Source organism: Delphinus delphis, chromosome 20 (assembly GCF_949987515.2).
Source record: "Delphinus delphis chromosome 20, mDelDel1.2, whole genome shotgun sequence".
NCBI lineage: Eukaryota > Metazoa > Chordata > Mammalia > Artiodactyla > Delphinidae > Delphinus > Delphinus delphis.
Genome location: NC_082702.1, coordinates 46,047,612 through 46,062,626, shown reverse-complemented (window position 1 = coordinate 46,062,626; position 15,015 = coordinate 46,047,612). Strand labels below are relative to the sequence as shown.

The window sequence follows — 15,015 nt, the reverse complement described above, 5'->3', positions numbered from 1 at the left end:
TCAATTTCAGAAATTTATTTTACTTTTATATATGGAAGGATGTTAGGTGTGTTTAATTATGTTCTTAAGAAGTCTCTGGTTGTGGCCAACTTGTATAGTCCAACTGTACCTATGAGTGAGGGGTTTTGTCTTTAAATGCCATATTTGAATTCACTTTCACCCAGAGTATTTTCATGAACAAATAAACAATTTTATATATTTTCATTTCCTGAGAGCTAGGTTGGCTTAGAAAATTTGTGGTGCATTATACTTGTCAAGGGTCTCTTGATTCTCTTGTCAGTAATTTTGCTTTCCATTAGCCTGTAGAGTTTAGTCTTGGAACCTTAGGTAGAGATATTCTTGGTCATTGATTATAGTAAGAAGAGTGCAAGGAAGCAAAAAGGAACTTAACAAGCTCCCTTTGTTCTCCAGGCCCAGGGTTTGGGGGCAAGTTGGAGTGGTTTGTGACCTCTCTCTGTCTTCATTCCTGTAGTCAGGACAGCTGAATGAATACACAGAACGGAAGGAGATGTCAGCAGATGTGGTGTGCATGAGTCTGGCCAACGTCCCCCCTGGAGAGCAGCGGTCTCGCTTCCTGGCTGTGGGGCTGGTGGACAATACTGTCAGAATCATCTCCCTGGATCCCTCAGTGAGTGTCACTCTCAACTTTAAGGATCTTCCACTTGGAACCTGAGCACCTGACCCATTTTTGATGTCCCTCTCTGAGATCAGCTGGGCTGGACCCTGAAATCTCCACCTGCTGCTTCTCCTGATTATTGTAGCAGCACACCTCAGGAGTCTTCTGCAGTGCCTGCTTCTTTGGCTTATGGCTTGATTCCCTTTTTTAGTTTAAACAGAAAAAAAAAAAAAATCCAAGACTGTGTTTACAGAAAAGGGCCTTGGATGACTTTAAAGAGGTGCCCTTTGCATATTTACTTTTACCATTATCCACTTTTGCAAAAAAAAAAAGGAAAGCACAATCCTCTCCAGAGATTGTTTTAAGGTTCAGTCTAAATAGAACTCCTTTTTCAGGTTTTCCCTGTCCATGAGAAAGAGTTGTTCTTCACTTCTAGAATTAGATTTCTCTGGGTAGGTTTTTTCCAAAATTGGTCATTTCCCATGTTTTATTCTTTTCTCTTTTCCCCTTAGGACTGTTTGCAACCTTTGAGCATGCAGGCTCTCCCAGCCCAGCCTGAGTCCTTGTGTATTGTGGAAATGGGTGGGACTGAGAAGCAGGATGAGCTGGGTGAGAGGGGCTCTATTGGCTTCTTATACCTGAATATTGGGCTACAGGTAAGAGATCTAGAAACTCACATTGTTGGTGTCATGGCTTCTTTTACTTTCATGACTCCTTTGTTCAATACTGTGCCTATGGTTTCAGTTACCCACCTTATGAGAAGTGAGCAATGCTGCTCTTGTTCCACTTATTTCACCTCTAATTAGAACAAATCAGGCCTAGAAAAAAGTATTTTTATGAAGAGCTTTTGATAAAAATGCTTAGCAATCGCTGTTCTGTGGCAGAACTAGATGGGGTTCTTAAGAGTTGCCTGTACTCACAGTATGCACCTTTTGAAACTAATACGGTTGTTCTTTGGTATCCTTGGGGGATTGGTTCCAGGATCTCCCTTGGATACCAAAGTCTGAGGATACTCAAGTCTCTTATATAAAATGGCATAGTAATTGCATATTCTCATACACTTTAAATCATCTCTAGATTACTTAATTACCTAATACAAGGTAAATGCTATATAAATAGCTGCTGCAAATTCAAGTTTCGGTTTTTGGAATTTTCTGGAATTTTTTTTTTTCCCTTTAAATATTTTTGATCTATGGTTGGTTGAATCCGTGAATTCAGAACCCCTGGATACGGAGGGTCTCACAGTTCATAATGGGCTCCAAGAGGGCCCCTAGATGGTCCCTGTTGTCAAAGCACCTGAGCTCTTCATGGCCCAAAAGGCAGGAACCTAAGGATCAGAGATTGTCAGGGGTTTTGACCATATATTGATACTTTTCGTTTTCATCTAGGCCAGGTACTTTTTGCTTTTTAATTTCACTTCCTAATTTAGAATTTCTCAAACATGCCCAGGAGTTAGACTAATGTAATGCACCTCCATGTACTTATTACCAGTTATCAGCACTTTGTCTTTTCCCCTTCTTTTCTTTTTCCTGGAGTATTTTAATGCAGATCCAATATGGTATATAGTTTCATCTTTAAGTACTTGAGAATGTAGCTGTGCCGAGGGGTGTGTGTGTGTTGAGGCCTTAATATGATCATGCTCAACAAAATTTAACAATTCCTTTGTTTGTTTATGGCTGGCTGCGTTGGGTCTTTGTTGCTGCGCACAGGCTTTTTCTCTAGTTTTGGTGAGTGGGGCCACTCTTCATTGCAGTGCGCGGGCTTCTCATTGCAGTGGCTTCTCTTGTTGCGGAGCACGGCCTCTAGGCACACGGGCTTCTGTAGTTGTGGCTCGAGGGCTCTAGGGTGCAGGCTCAGTAGTTGTGGCACACGGGCTTAGTTGCTCCGTGGCATGTGGGATCTTCCCGAACCAGGGCTCAAACCCGTGTCCCCTCCATTGGCAGGCGGATTCTCAAACCACTGCACCACCAGGGAGGCCCTAACAATTCCCTAATGTCATCTGATATCCCCATATTCTAGTTTTCTCCTTTTTTTTTCTTTTCCCAAAAATGTTTTTACATTTGGTTCTACTCGGGATCTACATAAAGCTGTCCACAGTTTTCATCTGCTTGATTTATCTTTTTATGTTTCTTTTAATAACTGTCCCAACCTGTTAAAAAAATTTTTTTTAAAGAAACCAGATCACTTTTCTTGTGGAATTTCCCACCTTCTGGATTTGACAGAGTCATTCCTTGTGTGTTTAATGTTCCTGCAAACTGGTGGGTAGATTAGACCATGCTATCCATTAAAAATATAATGCAAGCCACAGGTCTAATTTTAAGTTTTTCAGTAGCCACAAAAAAGGAACAGATGGAGTTAAATTTTAATGTTTTATTTAACCTAGTATATCCAAAATATCATTTCAATTTGTAGTCAGTAGAGAATTAAGATATTTTATGTTTTCTCCCTTTTATTTTTTTGGGTATGGGGAGAACTAGGTCTCTGAAATCTGCTATTTGGTACTTTGCACTTAACAGCACTTTTTTTAAAAAAATTATTTTTGGCTGCATTGGGTCTTCGTTGCTGCGCGCAGGCTTTCTCTGTTTTCTCTACTCTTAATTGCGGTGCGCAGGCTTCTCGTTGCAGTGGCTTCTCTTGTTGCGGAGCACGGCCTCTAGGCTCACGGGCTTTCAGTAGTTGTGGCTCGCAGGCTCCAGAGTGCAGGCTCAGTAGTTGTGGCGCACGGGCTTAGTTGCTCCATGGCATGTGGGATCTTCCTGGACCAGGGCTCAAACCCGTGTCCCCTGCATTGGCAGGTGGATTCTTAACCACCGCGCCACCGGGGAAGTCCTAATAGCACACTTCTAATTCTGACTAACCACATGTGGCTTGATGGCTATAGTATTAGATAGCACAGACCAAGAGGTTGATTAGATTTGTTTTTGGTGAGGGACAAGAATATTTTTATAGGTGCCATTTGTTTTCCTATTATATCCGGTGGCGTATGAAGTCTGGTTGTCCCACCTAATTTAGTGATGTTAGAATGTTAGTATCTATTTTGAATGACCTGTTTTAAAGCTCCCTGTCCATCTTTTACTTAATACCAGCCAGTGATACACATTGCTTAGATTCATTAGGGGTTGGGAAGTGATGGTTTTCTATTTTGTTCTTTAATTAGCTGGAACTTTTCTCTAGAGACAAAATTTGCTTTATATCTTTGCTTACCCTGAAGTACAGTTCATATAGGGAAAGGATAAATATTTCATTTTTTTCCCCTTTGCTCACTTATTTTCAGAGTAAGGAGTTGGTGCCGTAGCATACTCCAATGAAGACTGATGAAGTGTTTGTTTTGTTTTGTTTTTTAAATAACATTATGAACTTGCAGATCTTATAATATTTGTGCATCAAACTATTGTAGTTGTTTTGGATGCTAAATTGCCACATTTTAGATGAGTGGGAATTCCCCTTTCAAGTTGCCTCCTTTGTCCTTTTAACATGACCCCACTATCTTTGGAGGCTTCTTCCTGGCACAACAAAGTGCCCCACACACGTTTGGAACATTCTTGCTTCAGACCTGAAGAAGCCGTTTTTCTTAGGATTCTTATTCTTTTTAAGGGAAATGGTATTTAGAGACCACAATAGGCGTGGATATTAAACTGTGCATATATCTTAAAACTTAAAATTATGAAGAAGAGTTTAACATACTTGGTAAAAATATTTTTAAGGATACACAGTGAAAAGTAACTGTGCTTTTCACTTAGTAAATACTCAATAGCTATTTGAGTGAGAGTGATTTAGGAGAGAGTGAATGAATGGCTGGCTGATTACTATATATTTAAACCACCTAGTCATTTCCTTCCATTTGCTCTGAAATTAAGTAGCTAAAGAAGCTTCCATTATGTATAGGCTTTAACCACTCCTCTCCTTTTTATTAGAATGGTGTGTTGCTGAGAACAGTCCTGGACCCTGTCACTGGGGATCTGTCTGACACCCGCACTAGGTACCTGGGGTCCCGTCCTGTGAAACTCTTTCGTGTCCGGATGCAAGGCCAGGAGGCAGTAAGTAATGAAAGGGGCGAGATAGTGTTTTTGGATGTTAGTGGCATCAGCTGAGAAAAATCCCCTTGGTATAAATTTTGCTGTCATTAATTCACCAGTGTTGTAGTTAGTTGACATTAGCTTTATCTTGATTAGTTTCCTTCATGTGGGAAGTCTTGGGTCCCTTAATCTAGAGCTTCTTAACTGGATTTCCATGGCACTGTGCCATGATTTGGTTATAGGTGAGTTAGAATACTGATCCCTTCAATCCTGAGGCTGAGCAAATGGAGTATACTGACAGTTAGCTGGAAACCTCCGATGTAGGATACCACTACCCAGGAGCAACCTGGTATCAGTGTCATGGCTTACTGTGTAATGTGAAAGAGGCTGGGAAACATTGTGTCCTTTGTAGCTAAGAATATCAGTGTTGCCGGGTGCTCTGCTAGTTCTTTACTTGTTACTGCATTTAATACTTGCAACTATCCAGCCTTGTGATAGTATTCCCAATTTACACATGTGGAAACTGGGGCTCAGAGATTGAGTGATTAGTAGGTCATCTGGCTAATAGCCAATGCTTTTAGCAAATAGTAAGCCATACTGCCTCTTCTCTAGGCCTGTTTTTCTTAAGGTAGCCCTTTAGGTTTCTAAAATTCCTTGGGATATTCTGCACACTGAAATTTGGGGATAGGATAATTTGGTTAGCATACCATGTTTGGGCTTTTCCCAAGCTTATTGGAGATGTTTTTCTTTCCTCAGGTGTTGGCCATGTCAAGCCGCTCATGGTTGAGCTATTCTTACCAATCTCGTTTCCATCTCACCCCCCTGTCTTACGAGACCCTGGAATTTGCATCTGGCTTCGCCTCTGAACAGTGCCCTGAGGGCATTGTGGCCATCTCCACCAATACTCTGAGGTGAGAGAGCCCCACAGTTGAAGCCCCGCAAGAGGCTGCAGAGAGCTGACTTTTTGCCATGGCACTAGTGTTGTAATTGAAACCTTCATTTGGCTCAGGATTTAAGTACCTGGTAGCCAAGTCTTGGTGTTTGGGAGTTTTAGCTTCTGTTTAGACCTTCAGTGCCAAGTTTTTATACTCAGCAGTGTAGTTCAGTCTCTGAGATTTTTAAGATTCTTGTTTTCAAGGGCCATGCCATTGGATTGGTTTTAGAGCAGGCGTTGTTGGCTCACTGATAATCTTTTCTCACTCTGTCTTGCATTTGCAATGTTATATCTTAAATATTAACCAATATAAATTATTTAGGCCTTTTGCAGGTTGACATTATTTACACTGATCACATTGGAGTGAACACTGTCTGTATTGCAAGATGGAAAATAACCTATTCAGTTTGACTGTCTCGAGTTTTGGCGGTTGGTTGTGTTTGTTTTCTTTTTTAACCCTTTAATGCCACTAGTGTCATACATGTCCTGGTTATAACTGTTGGTCATACATGTCCTGGTTATAACTGTTGGCTGTTTACAATGGAACTCTGACCTCTTGATATATGAGTCACTTGGTACTTAATCAAGTGAACTGCCAGATTTGTTTGCAAAAACTTTTGGAACTTTTCAGTCATTGTCGCTCTCTTTCTAAGTGTCAGCACCTTTGTATACCTTATGCTCCAGCAGAATTACTCTCCCTGCATACCTCCATATATTCCTTCCTGGTTTTTTATCTCTGCAGCTGTCCTTGGAATGCTTCCCACACACATCTCTGCCTTTCAAGGCCTAGCCTCATCCATGTATCCTCTAATTGTTTTATCGACGTGTGCTCTCTATCTCCTTGATTCCTTATTAATTTTGACAATTCCACAGGTTTTCAAACTTTTTTTGTAGCAGCAGAACATTTTTCCCCCAGAACAATATCAGGAAAGGCTGCTGTGTGAAACATATAAGAAGAATTCTTGGGAACATAGTTTAAACACCACTGTCCATAGTACTTACTGTCAGAACCATTCACTTTCACTTTTGGTTATTATGAATAACGCTGCTGTGAACACTCATGTACAAGTTTTTATGTGGGTGTATATTTTCATTTTCCTTGGGTATGTACCTGCAAGAGTGGAATTGTTGGTAACTGTTCAACTTTTTGAGGAGCTGCCAGGCTGCTTTCCAAAGTGGCTAGACTATTTTACGTTTTCACCAATGAGGTTTGAGGATTCCAATTTCTGCACATCTTTACCAACACTTGTTATTATATGACTTTTTGATTCTAGCCATCCTAGAGAGTGTGAAGTGATATCTCATTGTGGTTTAGATGTGCATTTCTTTGATGGTTAATGATGTTGAGCATCATTTCATGTGCTTATATTGGCTCTTTGTTCTTCTTTGGAGTAATGTCTATTCAGATCCTTTGCCCATTTTTTAATTGGGTTGTCTTTTTATCATTGAATTTGTAAGAGTTCTTTTTATGTTTTAGATACAACTGCCTTATCAGATAATATGATTTGCAGATATTTTCTCTTGTGGATTGTCTTTTCACTTTCTTTTCTTTCGGTATTTATTTATTTATGGCTGCGTTGGGTCTTCGTTGCTGCGCGTGGGCTTTCTCTAGTTGTGGCAAGTGGGGGCTACTCTTCGTTGTGGTGAGCGGGCTTCTCATTGCAGTGGCTTCTCTTTGTTGCGGAGCACAGACTCTAGGTGTGTGTGCTTCAGTAGTTGTGGCACATGGGCTCAGTAGTTGGGGCTCGTTGGTTCTTGAGCGCAGGCTTAGTAGTTGTGGCGCACGGGCTTAGTTGCTCCGCGGCATGTGGGATCTTCCTGGACCAGGGCTCAAACCTGTGTCCCCTGCATTGGTAGGCGGATTCTTAACCACTGCGCCACCAGGGAAGTCCTGTCTTTTCACTTTCTTGGTGGTATCCTTTGGCACACAAAAGGCTAATTATTTTTTAAAGAATTATATTTTAAAAACTCCATCTTAGGGACTTCCCTGGTGGTCCAGTGGTTAAGACTCCGTGCTCCCAATGCAGGGGCCCGGGTTCGATCCCTGGTCAGGGAACTAGATCCTGCATGCTGCAACTAAGACCTGGTGCAGCCAAATAAATATTAAAAAAAAAAAAAACTCCATCTGAGAACTGCCTGAAGTCATCTTGGGTATCAGCAGTGGTATATGCCCCACTTTGACAAACGCTGGCTAGCCTCATGTTTTCCAAGGAAGAATACAACACCGGAGCATCTGTGTCCCTTCCCATGTTATGTTTCTCCCTTAGGACAGGTGCTGCCTCTGTCTGGAGTCTGCCTTTTGGTGTGGTAGAGTGCCTTTATGAAAGCAGGCCAGTGTGTGGGTTGGACTAGAAGAATCAAAACTCAGGAGTTGTGGGTTTTTTAAATGCCGTACTTTTTTTTTCCTTGCAGAATGACAGTTTTTGATGTTTAGCAGTTGATCTTTTTTTTTTACTCACATGTTGGTAAAGTATTTGATTTAATGTCTGCAAGTAAAGGGACCTTGCTAATTATCCCCTCAGAATATTTGGATATTTATGGGAGTGGAATGTTGTTAATCATAGTCTATTAGAAGATGTTCTGGTTTTTATATTGTACTCTTTTTTAATGATTTTTTTAAAAATACATTTATTTATTTATTTATGGCTGAATTGGTTCTTCGTTGCTGTGCACAGGCTTTCTCTAGTTGTGGTGAATGGTGGCTACTCTTTGCTGCAGTGCGTGGGCTTTCATTACAGTGACTTCTCTTGCTGTGGAGCACAGGCTTTAGGCACACGGGCTACAGTAGTTGTGGCACACAGGCTTAGTAGTTGTGGCACACAGGCTTAGTTGCTCCGCGGCATGTGGGATCTTCCCAGACCATGGCTCGAACCCATGTCCCCTGCATTGGCAGGCGGATTCTTAACCACTGCGCCACCAGGGAAGTCCCTTAATGATTCTTAATTAGCTGTTTTTTTCTTTAAGCACTTTGAAATGGTTTTTCCTATCTTCCATTGTTTTTTAGGTCTGCTGTCAGATTGTATATGATCTGTAAGAATATTTAAATTAAAAATAAAACTCCATTGTTAGAGACCAAGTGTCTATATTTTTAAGAGCATCTGGGTTCTCTGCTCATTTTGCTTATAATTTGACTTAATGCACATCTCTGTCCCTTTTTTTTTTTTTTTTTTTTTTTTTTTGCGGTACGCGGGCCTCTCACTGTTGTGGCCTCTCCCATTGCGGAGCGCAGGCTCAGTGGCCATGGCTTATGGGCCCAGCTGCTCCATGGCATATGGGATCCTCCCAGACCAGGGCACGAACCCGTGTCCCCTGCATCGGCAGGCGGACTCTCAACCACTGTGTCACCAGGGAAGTCCACATCTCTGTCCCTTTTGACAAAGGTTGTAGAATTCATACTTGCCATCTCTTTGTGCGTCGTTGTGGATTTCCTAAAGCTTAGGTGATTTTCGTTCAGGATGGCATCCAGTTTATTTTATGAAACACTGTCATACAAGTACCACATATGTTCAGATAATTGCAGTGCTTCACAGCAAATTTGGAATTGGTACTCTTTTTTTTAAATTTAATTTTATTAATTTATTTTTTTGGCTGTATTGGGTCTTCGTTGCGGTGTGCAGGCTTCTCATCGCAGTGGCTTCTCTTGTTGCGGAGCATGGGTCTAGGCGCATGGGCTTCAGTAGTTGTGGCTTGTGGGCTCAGTAGCTGTGACTCGTGGGCTCTAGAGCTCAGGCTTAGTAGTTGTGGCTCACAGGCTTAGTTGCTCCGCGGCATGTGGGATCTTCCCGGCCCAGGGCTCGAACCTGTGTCCCCTGCATTGGCAGGCGGATTCTTAACCATTGCACCACCAGGGAAGCCCTGGAATTCGTACTCCTTATATCAGCGTTTGTCAGTAATAATCAAGAGGAAATTTTGACTTTTCACTGTCACATTATCATTGGAAGGATAAAAAATCCTTTGAGGGTTCTAATGTACGTTTCACTGGTGGAAACTGGAATCACCATGAACAGTGATGGGCTGTTGCTAAAGTAAAGGCCCTCCCCTGATCTCCTTGTCTCTTATGTGTAATCATCTAGATAAGAAGGCTATTGTTTCTTGTTGTCTAATGCCAACATTAGAGCTTTAGGGATTGACGTGTTTGCTGTGACTGCTTATAGACCATTTCAACACCAGTTTCTTGGTCCTGAGTGGGTGACCTATTAACTCCTTGCCTTTTGCCGTAGGATTTTGGCATTGGAGAAGCTGGGTGCTGTCTTCAATCAAGTAGCCTTTCCACTGCAGTACACACCCAGGAAATTTGTCATCCACCCTGAAAGTAACAACCTTATCATCATTGAGACTGACCATAATGCCTACACTGAGGCCACAAAAGCTCAGAGGAAGCAGCAGATGGCAGAGGTAATGCATTTAACCTTCAGGGTTCAATAAAAAGGCATTCCTATGAAATTGTGTTGAAAAGTTTAAACCTCTGTGTAATTGATGGCTGTAGTCTTTGTTATATTTGAAGATCCAGCCTCTTTTCAGGTCCTTCAAGCAGAGCCCTTTGCCACAGTCCTTGGTTTTAGAGGCTTTCTTGTGACAGGACTAAAACGCTGAGCTGGGTTTATTCAGTATTCAGCTACTTCTCTGGAACGGTTCTCCAGTCCTGGAACTTCCAAAACAATCTGTTTCCTGAAATTGGGCCCAGAGGAGACTGCTTTTGTATTCCCCACAACACCAGCTCCTTCCAGAAATCATTTCCCAGCAAAAAACAAATGGTCCCAACTATATAAAACTGTATCTGGCCTAGAAAAGAGGAAACAAGTAGTCTTAGCAAGATAAATCAGATGGGTTAGATAGAAAAAAGGTGTTTTCATCTTCATGTTTCTCAGACCGCCAGTCAAGTATTCGCCACAGCTGATGTTAGTTCTTTAGTTTCCCCTTAGTGATCTTTCCTCTTCCCCTTGTCTGTATACCTCTCCCTTTGATCCTGATTTTGGTGGACAGATTTGGCTACTTTGTGTATTATGAACACTCCCTGGAGGTGTTCTTGCTACTTGTCCACTTCTCACCCAGCACCCGCCTCTGAACACACGAACTCTTCCTTGGTTCTTTGGATTTAGGAAATGGTAGAAGCAGCAGGGGAGGATGAGCGAGAGCTGGCTGCGGAGATGGCAGCAGCATTCCTCAATGAAAACCTCCCTGAGTCCATTTTTGGAGCTCCTAAGGCTGGCAATGGACAGTGGGCCTCTGTGATCCGAGTGATGAATCCTATTCAGGGGAACACACTGGACCTTGTCCAGCTGGAACAGAATGAAGCTGCTTTTAGGTAAGGAGCCCAGGACATACAGAGTTTTGAAGACTGGAATGGGAATTCTCTGGGCTGTGACTAATACCTGACTCCTGATTCTTTCTCTGTAAATGCAGTGTGGCTGTGTGCAGGTTCTCCAACACTGGCGATGATTGGTATGTGCTGGTGGGTGTGGCCAAAGACCTGATACTGAATCCCCGATCTGTAGCCGGGGGCTTTGTCTATACCTACAAGCTCGTGAACAATGGGGAAAAACTGGAGTTTTTGCACAAGGTAGGAACCAGCCAGTGGTTTTCCTGGTTCTTAGGTCCTACTAAACTTCCCCACTTTTGTGTAAGTTGTGGATCAGGTCTTTCTGATCCATCTCTTGGTGGCACGTGAAAAATGCTCCAGTGAAGCTCCACTGCTTGCTGGTCCCACAGGAGGCCTGTGTGCTAACCACCCTCCATGGGGAATAGATGCATACTGAAGTAGCCCCTTGTTTTCTAGTCTTACTAAGTAGGCAGCAATTTGTAACCAAAATTCAGCAGTTCTAATGAATTAATATTCTCGGGGCAGGGGTGACAATGTGGATTTCTGTTTAATGGTTACACAGTTTCCCTTGGAAAGATAATAAAGTTCTGGGGATGGATAGTGGTGATGATTGTGCAACACTGTGAATATGCTTAATGTTACTGAACTATATACTTGAAAATGGTTTAAATATTAAGTCGTGTATATTTTACCATAATTTTTAAAATAGAAGAAATTCTTATTCTCTCTTCCACACTGACAGCACATGAATGTGATTTCTCCAGGCGTCCCACAAGGGGAGTGTTCTCTAGGAAGTAGTTACTTCGCAGAGGCTTCTTTGTGCTAAACTCATTGTGTCTCCCTTACAACTAAGATGTCCCTTAAACTAGCACTTCTTTCCCCTCCCTCCATGTCCCACAGTCACTTTTCTGATATTGAGGCTTCACATTTAGTTAATGGTGCCAGTTGAATTCACATGGGTTCTGAAGTGTTCATCAGGTACCAGGACTTCTTTTCACTTGTGGCATTGATCCACTTGGGGAAGTGGAGTGTTTACCCAAACACCCTGTTTTATAGAGACTGTTGTATGTGTGGTTTATTTTCTCTGCGCAAAAAGTGATCACTTGCTGTCTGTCTTCCTGACAGATGCCTGTAGAAGGCATTTTGGGTTGAGGGGGTATGGCTGTATATTTTAATAGCTGCATCACCTGTTTTTCCTCTCACAGACTCCAGTGGAAGAGGTCCCTGCTGCCATTGCCCCATTCCAGGGGAGGGTGTTGATTGGTGTGGGGAAGCTTCTGCGAGTCTATGACCTGGGAAAGAAGAAGTTACTCCGAAAGTGTGAGAACAAGGTAAACATGGAGACCCTGGTGGGGTGGTGGACAGCAACTGTTAGAATGATATGTCTTTATCAGGACCTTCTTTGTCTTCCAATGCCAGGTTAAGAATTAGGCCCTTGAGACTTGAGAAGGGGAGGAATAGGTGGGTTTCTTGACTTCTTTACACTAAGAGCCAGATTTCTCTCCTTGCTTCTGTAAGGAATTTAACTGTGACAGGCATATATTTCCACTATATTAAAACCAGTTAGCTCTTTTTCCCACCTTCTAGGAATTTATTGCTGACTCCTTGCTGACTCCTCTTCTTTGGTGTGTGCCATTCTTCAGACCATATATATGCTGCAGTCATGGTAACCTGGACTTTCTGTTGATACTGCACCCCAAGGTTACACCCATTGCTGTCCTTGTTTTTCCCAGCATATCGCCAATTACATCTCTGGGATCCAGACAATTGGACATAGGGTAATTGTATCTGATGTCCAGGAAAGTTTCATCTGGGTTCGCTACAAGCGTAATGAGAACCAGCTTATCATCTTTGCTGATGATACCTACCCCCGATGGGTCACAACAGCTAGCCTCCTGGACTACGATACTGTGGCTGGGGCAGACAAGTTTGGCAACATTTGTGTCGTAAGTTGATGTTTACTTGGGTTACAATGATGTATAGGAAAGCTGACCCAGTTTGTTTGTGGTAAAGCCAATTACCCAAGACTGTGATCTCTGATATGGAAAGTAAAAATGGGTATAAAATTCTTTAAGTTTCCCCTACCCACACCCCATTCACCTCCCTCATCCCCATGCAACATGATTTAATAATGATAGATTTAGTTTGAGCTAAGGACTAATATTTATTTTTACTTTTTGCCAAAATTTTGGCTTATCTTTTAAAGCCCAGTCTGGCTTTTCTTGTTTATGTTCTGTGGTCTCCATTTTTGCTCTTTAGTTTTTTGTTTTTTGGGGTTTTTTGCTTTTGAGTTCGTCACTCCTCGGACATCAGAAGAGGTGCAGGAGACTTGGGCTCAGGCCTCTGCCAAACTCGGGGCCCCAAGGTTTGCGTGCAAGGACCTGGGGCAAACGTTGCTTGGTGACCGAGGTGAGTAGGTTCAGGACCCAGCCCTGTGATTTGTGTCACTTCATTGTAGGTGAGGCTCCCACCTAACACCAATGATGAAGTGGATGAGGATCCCACTGGAAACAAAGCCCTGTGGGACCGGGGTTTGCTCAACGGGGCCTCTCAGAAGGTAAGATTGCAGAAGGGACCACAAAGGAGGGGCACAAGCCTGCGTAGCACATTCTTCATGACCCTCACCGAGGAAACATTTCTTTAGTGAATTATCCACAGTGCGTGTGACTATGTTGAGTGTTCTCCCATGCATGGTGGGTTTGACACAAGGTAACCAAGTTACTATCCCATTTTTATGACAATAGAAGAGAAATTTTTCTGAGACATTTTAGCAGTATAAATCTCTGCATAGTGGGTTCCTTAGAAAGGATGGTTGCACAGGTTCATTCCAGATACTAACCAGCTCTTCTCTGAAGTATGCCCTGGGCTTTACTCTTCTCCTGTAGACATATACTTCTGTATCTCTGGACTTTTAAAAATAGATCCATTTTAGAGGGCAAGCCTAGAGATTGCTGTTTTTTATACTTTTCTTTTCTTCTTTTTGCAGACTTGATAATTTAACAAAAAGGTTTTGTAGTTATAAATAAAAAATGATCTAACTTCAGCATGTTTGTGAGGGCATTAAGCTCTAAGTAAATGCTAAGGACATTTCAAAGTATTTTTAAATTTTAGTAATTTTTGAATTTCCGAAAGTGGTGAAATCTGGCCTTTGGAGGCACTGTTTGCTCTTGGGAATCTAGAACATGCTCCTGAGGGCACATATAGTCACTATTCTGGTTTCAACTTGCAGGCAGAAGTGATCATGAACTATCACGTGGGCGAGACAGTACTTTCGTTACAGAAGACCACGCTGATCCCTGGAGGCTCAGAATCGCTTGTCTATACCACCTTGTCAGGAGGAATTGGCATCCTTGTCCCGTTCACATCCCATGAGGTGACATCTTCCACACTGGTCTGGCTTTTGCCTTCCCAAGGTTGTTTCTTGGTGCTAAATCTGCCTAAGAGGGCAATCCATTTTGTCTCCATCTGTAACTAGGAGTGTTGTGCAATTTTTATAAGGTGACAGGAGTGCCTGGGGAGATAGGAATCTTGATTTTTTTTTCCCCCCTGTGGAAAGCCATCTGGTTTTATACTGTACCAGGGTTTGGTTAGTCAGAGGCTGAAGCCCCAGAACAAAACCCCACAGACCAGGAATGATGGGCTGGTGTGGACTGGGCACTTAATGCCTCCTAGAGTCAGGTCTTGGTTTGGCTAGATTTGGTTTATGTAATTGCTGCCAAGGAAGCTGTGGTTAGGAATCTGACTTTACAAATCGCTCTTTGCATATGGTGTTTTCTCTCATGTTTTGCAAATACAAAGGGGTTTTCTTTCACTTTTTAGCTATCTTGTTGTAGCAGGAGAACCTGTGGTCATGAGGAACAATTAGATACTTAACATCTCCTTGGTGGTAAAAATCAATAGCTTCTCTGTTCATTGTGCTTTGGAAACTGTAGACTAGTAGCTGAAATCACTTTTTTCTTTTAGTGACAGATTCTTTGTTTCTTTGCCAGGACCATGACTTCTTCCAGCATGTGGAAATGCACCTCCGGTCCGAGCATCCCCCTCTCTGTGGGCGAGACCACCTCAGTTTTCGTTCCTATTACTTCCCTGTTAAGGTAGGTCTTTCTTGGAAACTCGAGTTGAAAAAGGG

At 42.4% G+C, this 15,015-nt stretch overlaps 1 protein-coding gene across 2 annotated transcripts in view; it reads left to right on the top strand.

Annotated features, from left to right (window-relative positions):
- Window positions 1–15,015, top strand: part of SF3B3 (splicing factor 3b subunit 3) — a 51,325-nt gene that overhangs the window by 32,241 nt on the left and 4,069 nt on the right. For both annotated transcript variants that reach the window (XM_060000962.1, XM_060000961.1), the window contains exons 14-25: window positions 473–628; window positions 1,129–1,272; window positions 4,531–4,653; window positions 5,389–5,543; window positions 9,787–9,961; window positions 10,666–10,871; window positions 10,970–11,126; window positions 12,092–12,217; window positions 12,620–12,832; window positions 13,345–13,443; window positions 14,116–14,259; window positions 14,876–14,980. In XM_060000962.1, coding sequence (XP_059856945.1) covers window positions 473–628; window positions 1,129–1,272; window positions 4,531–4,653; window positions 5,389–5,543; window positions 9,787–9,961; window positions 10,666–10,871; window positions 10,970–11,126; window positions 12,092–12,217; window positions 12,620–12,832; window positions 13,345–13,443; window positions 14,116–14,259; window positions 14,876–14,980 — 1,803 coding nt within the window. The remainder of the gene's footprint in view (window positions 1–472; window positions 629–1,128; window positions 1,273–4,530; window positions 4,654–5,388; window positions 5,544–9,786; window positions 9,962–10,665; window positions 10,872–10,969; window positions 11,127–12,091; window positions 12,218–12,619; window positions 12,833–13,344; window positions 13,444–14,115; window positions 14,260–14,875; window positions 14,981–15,015) is intronic.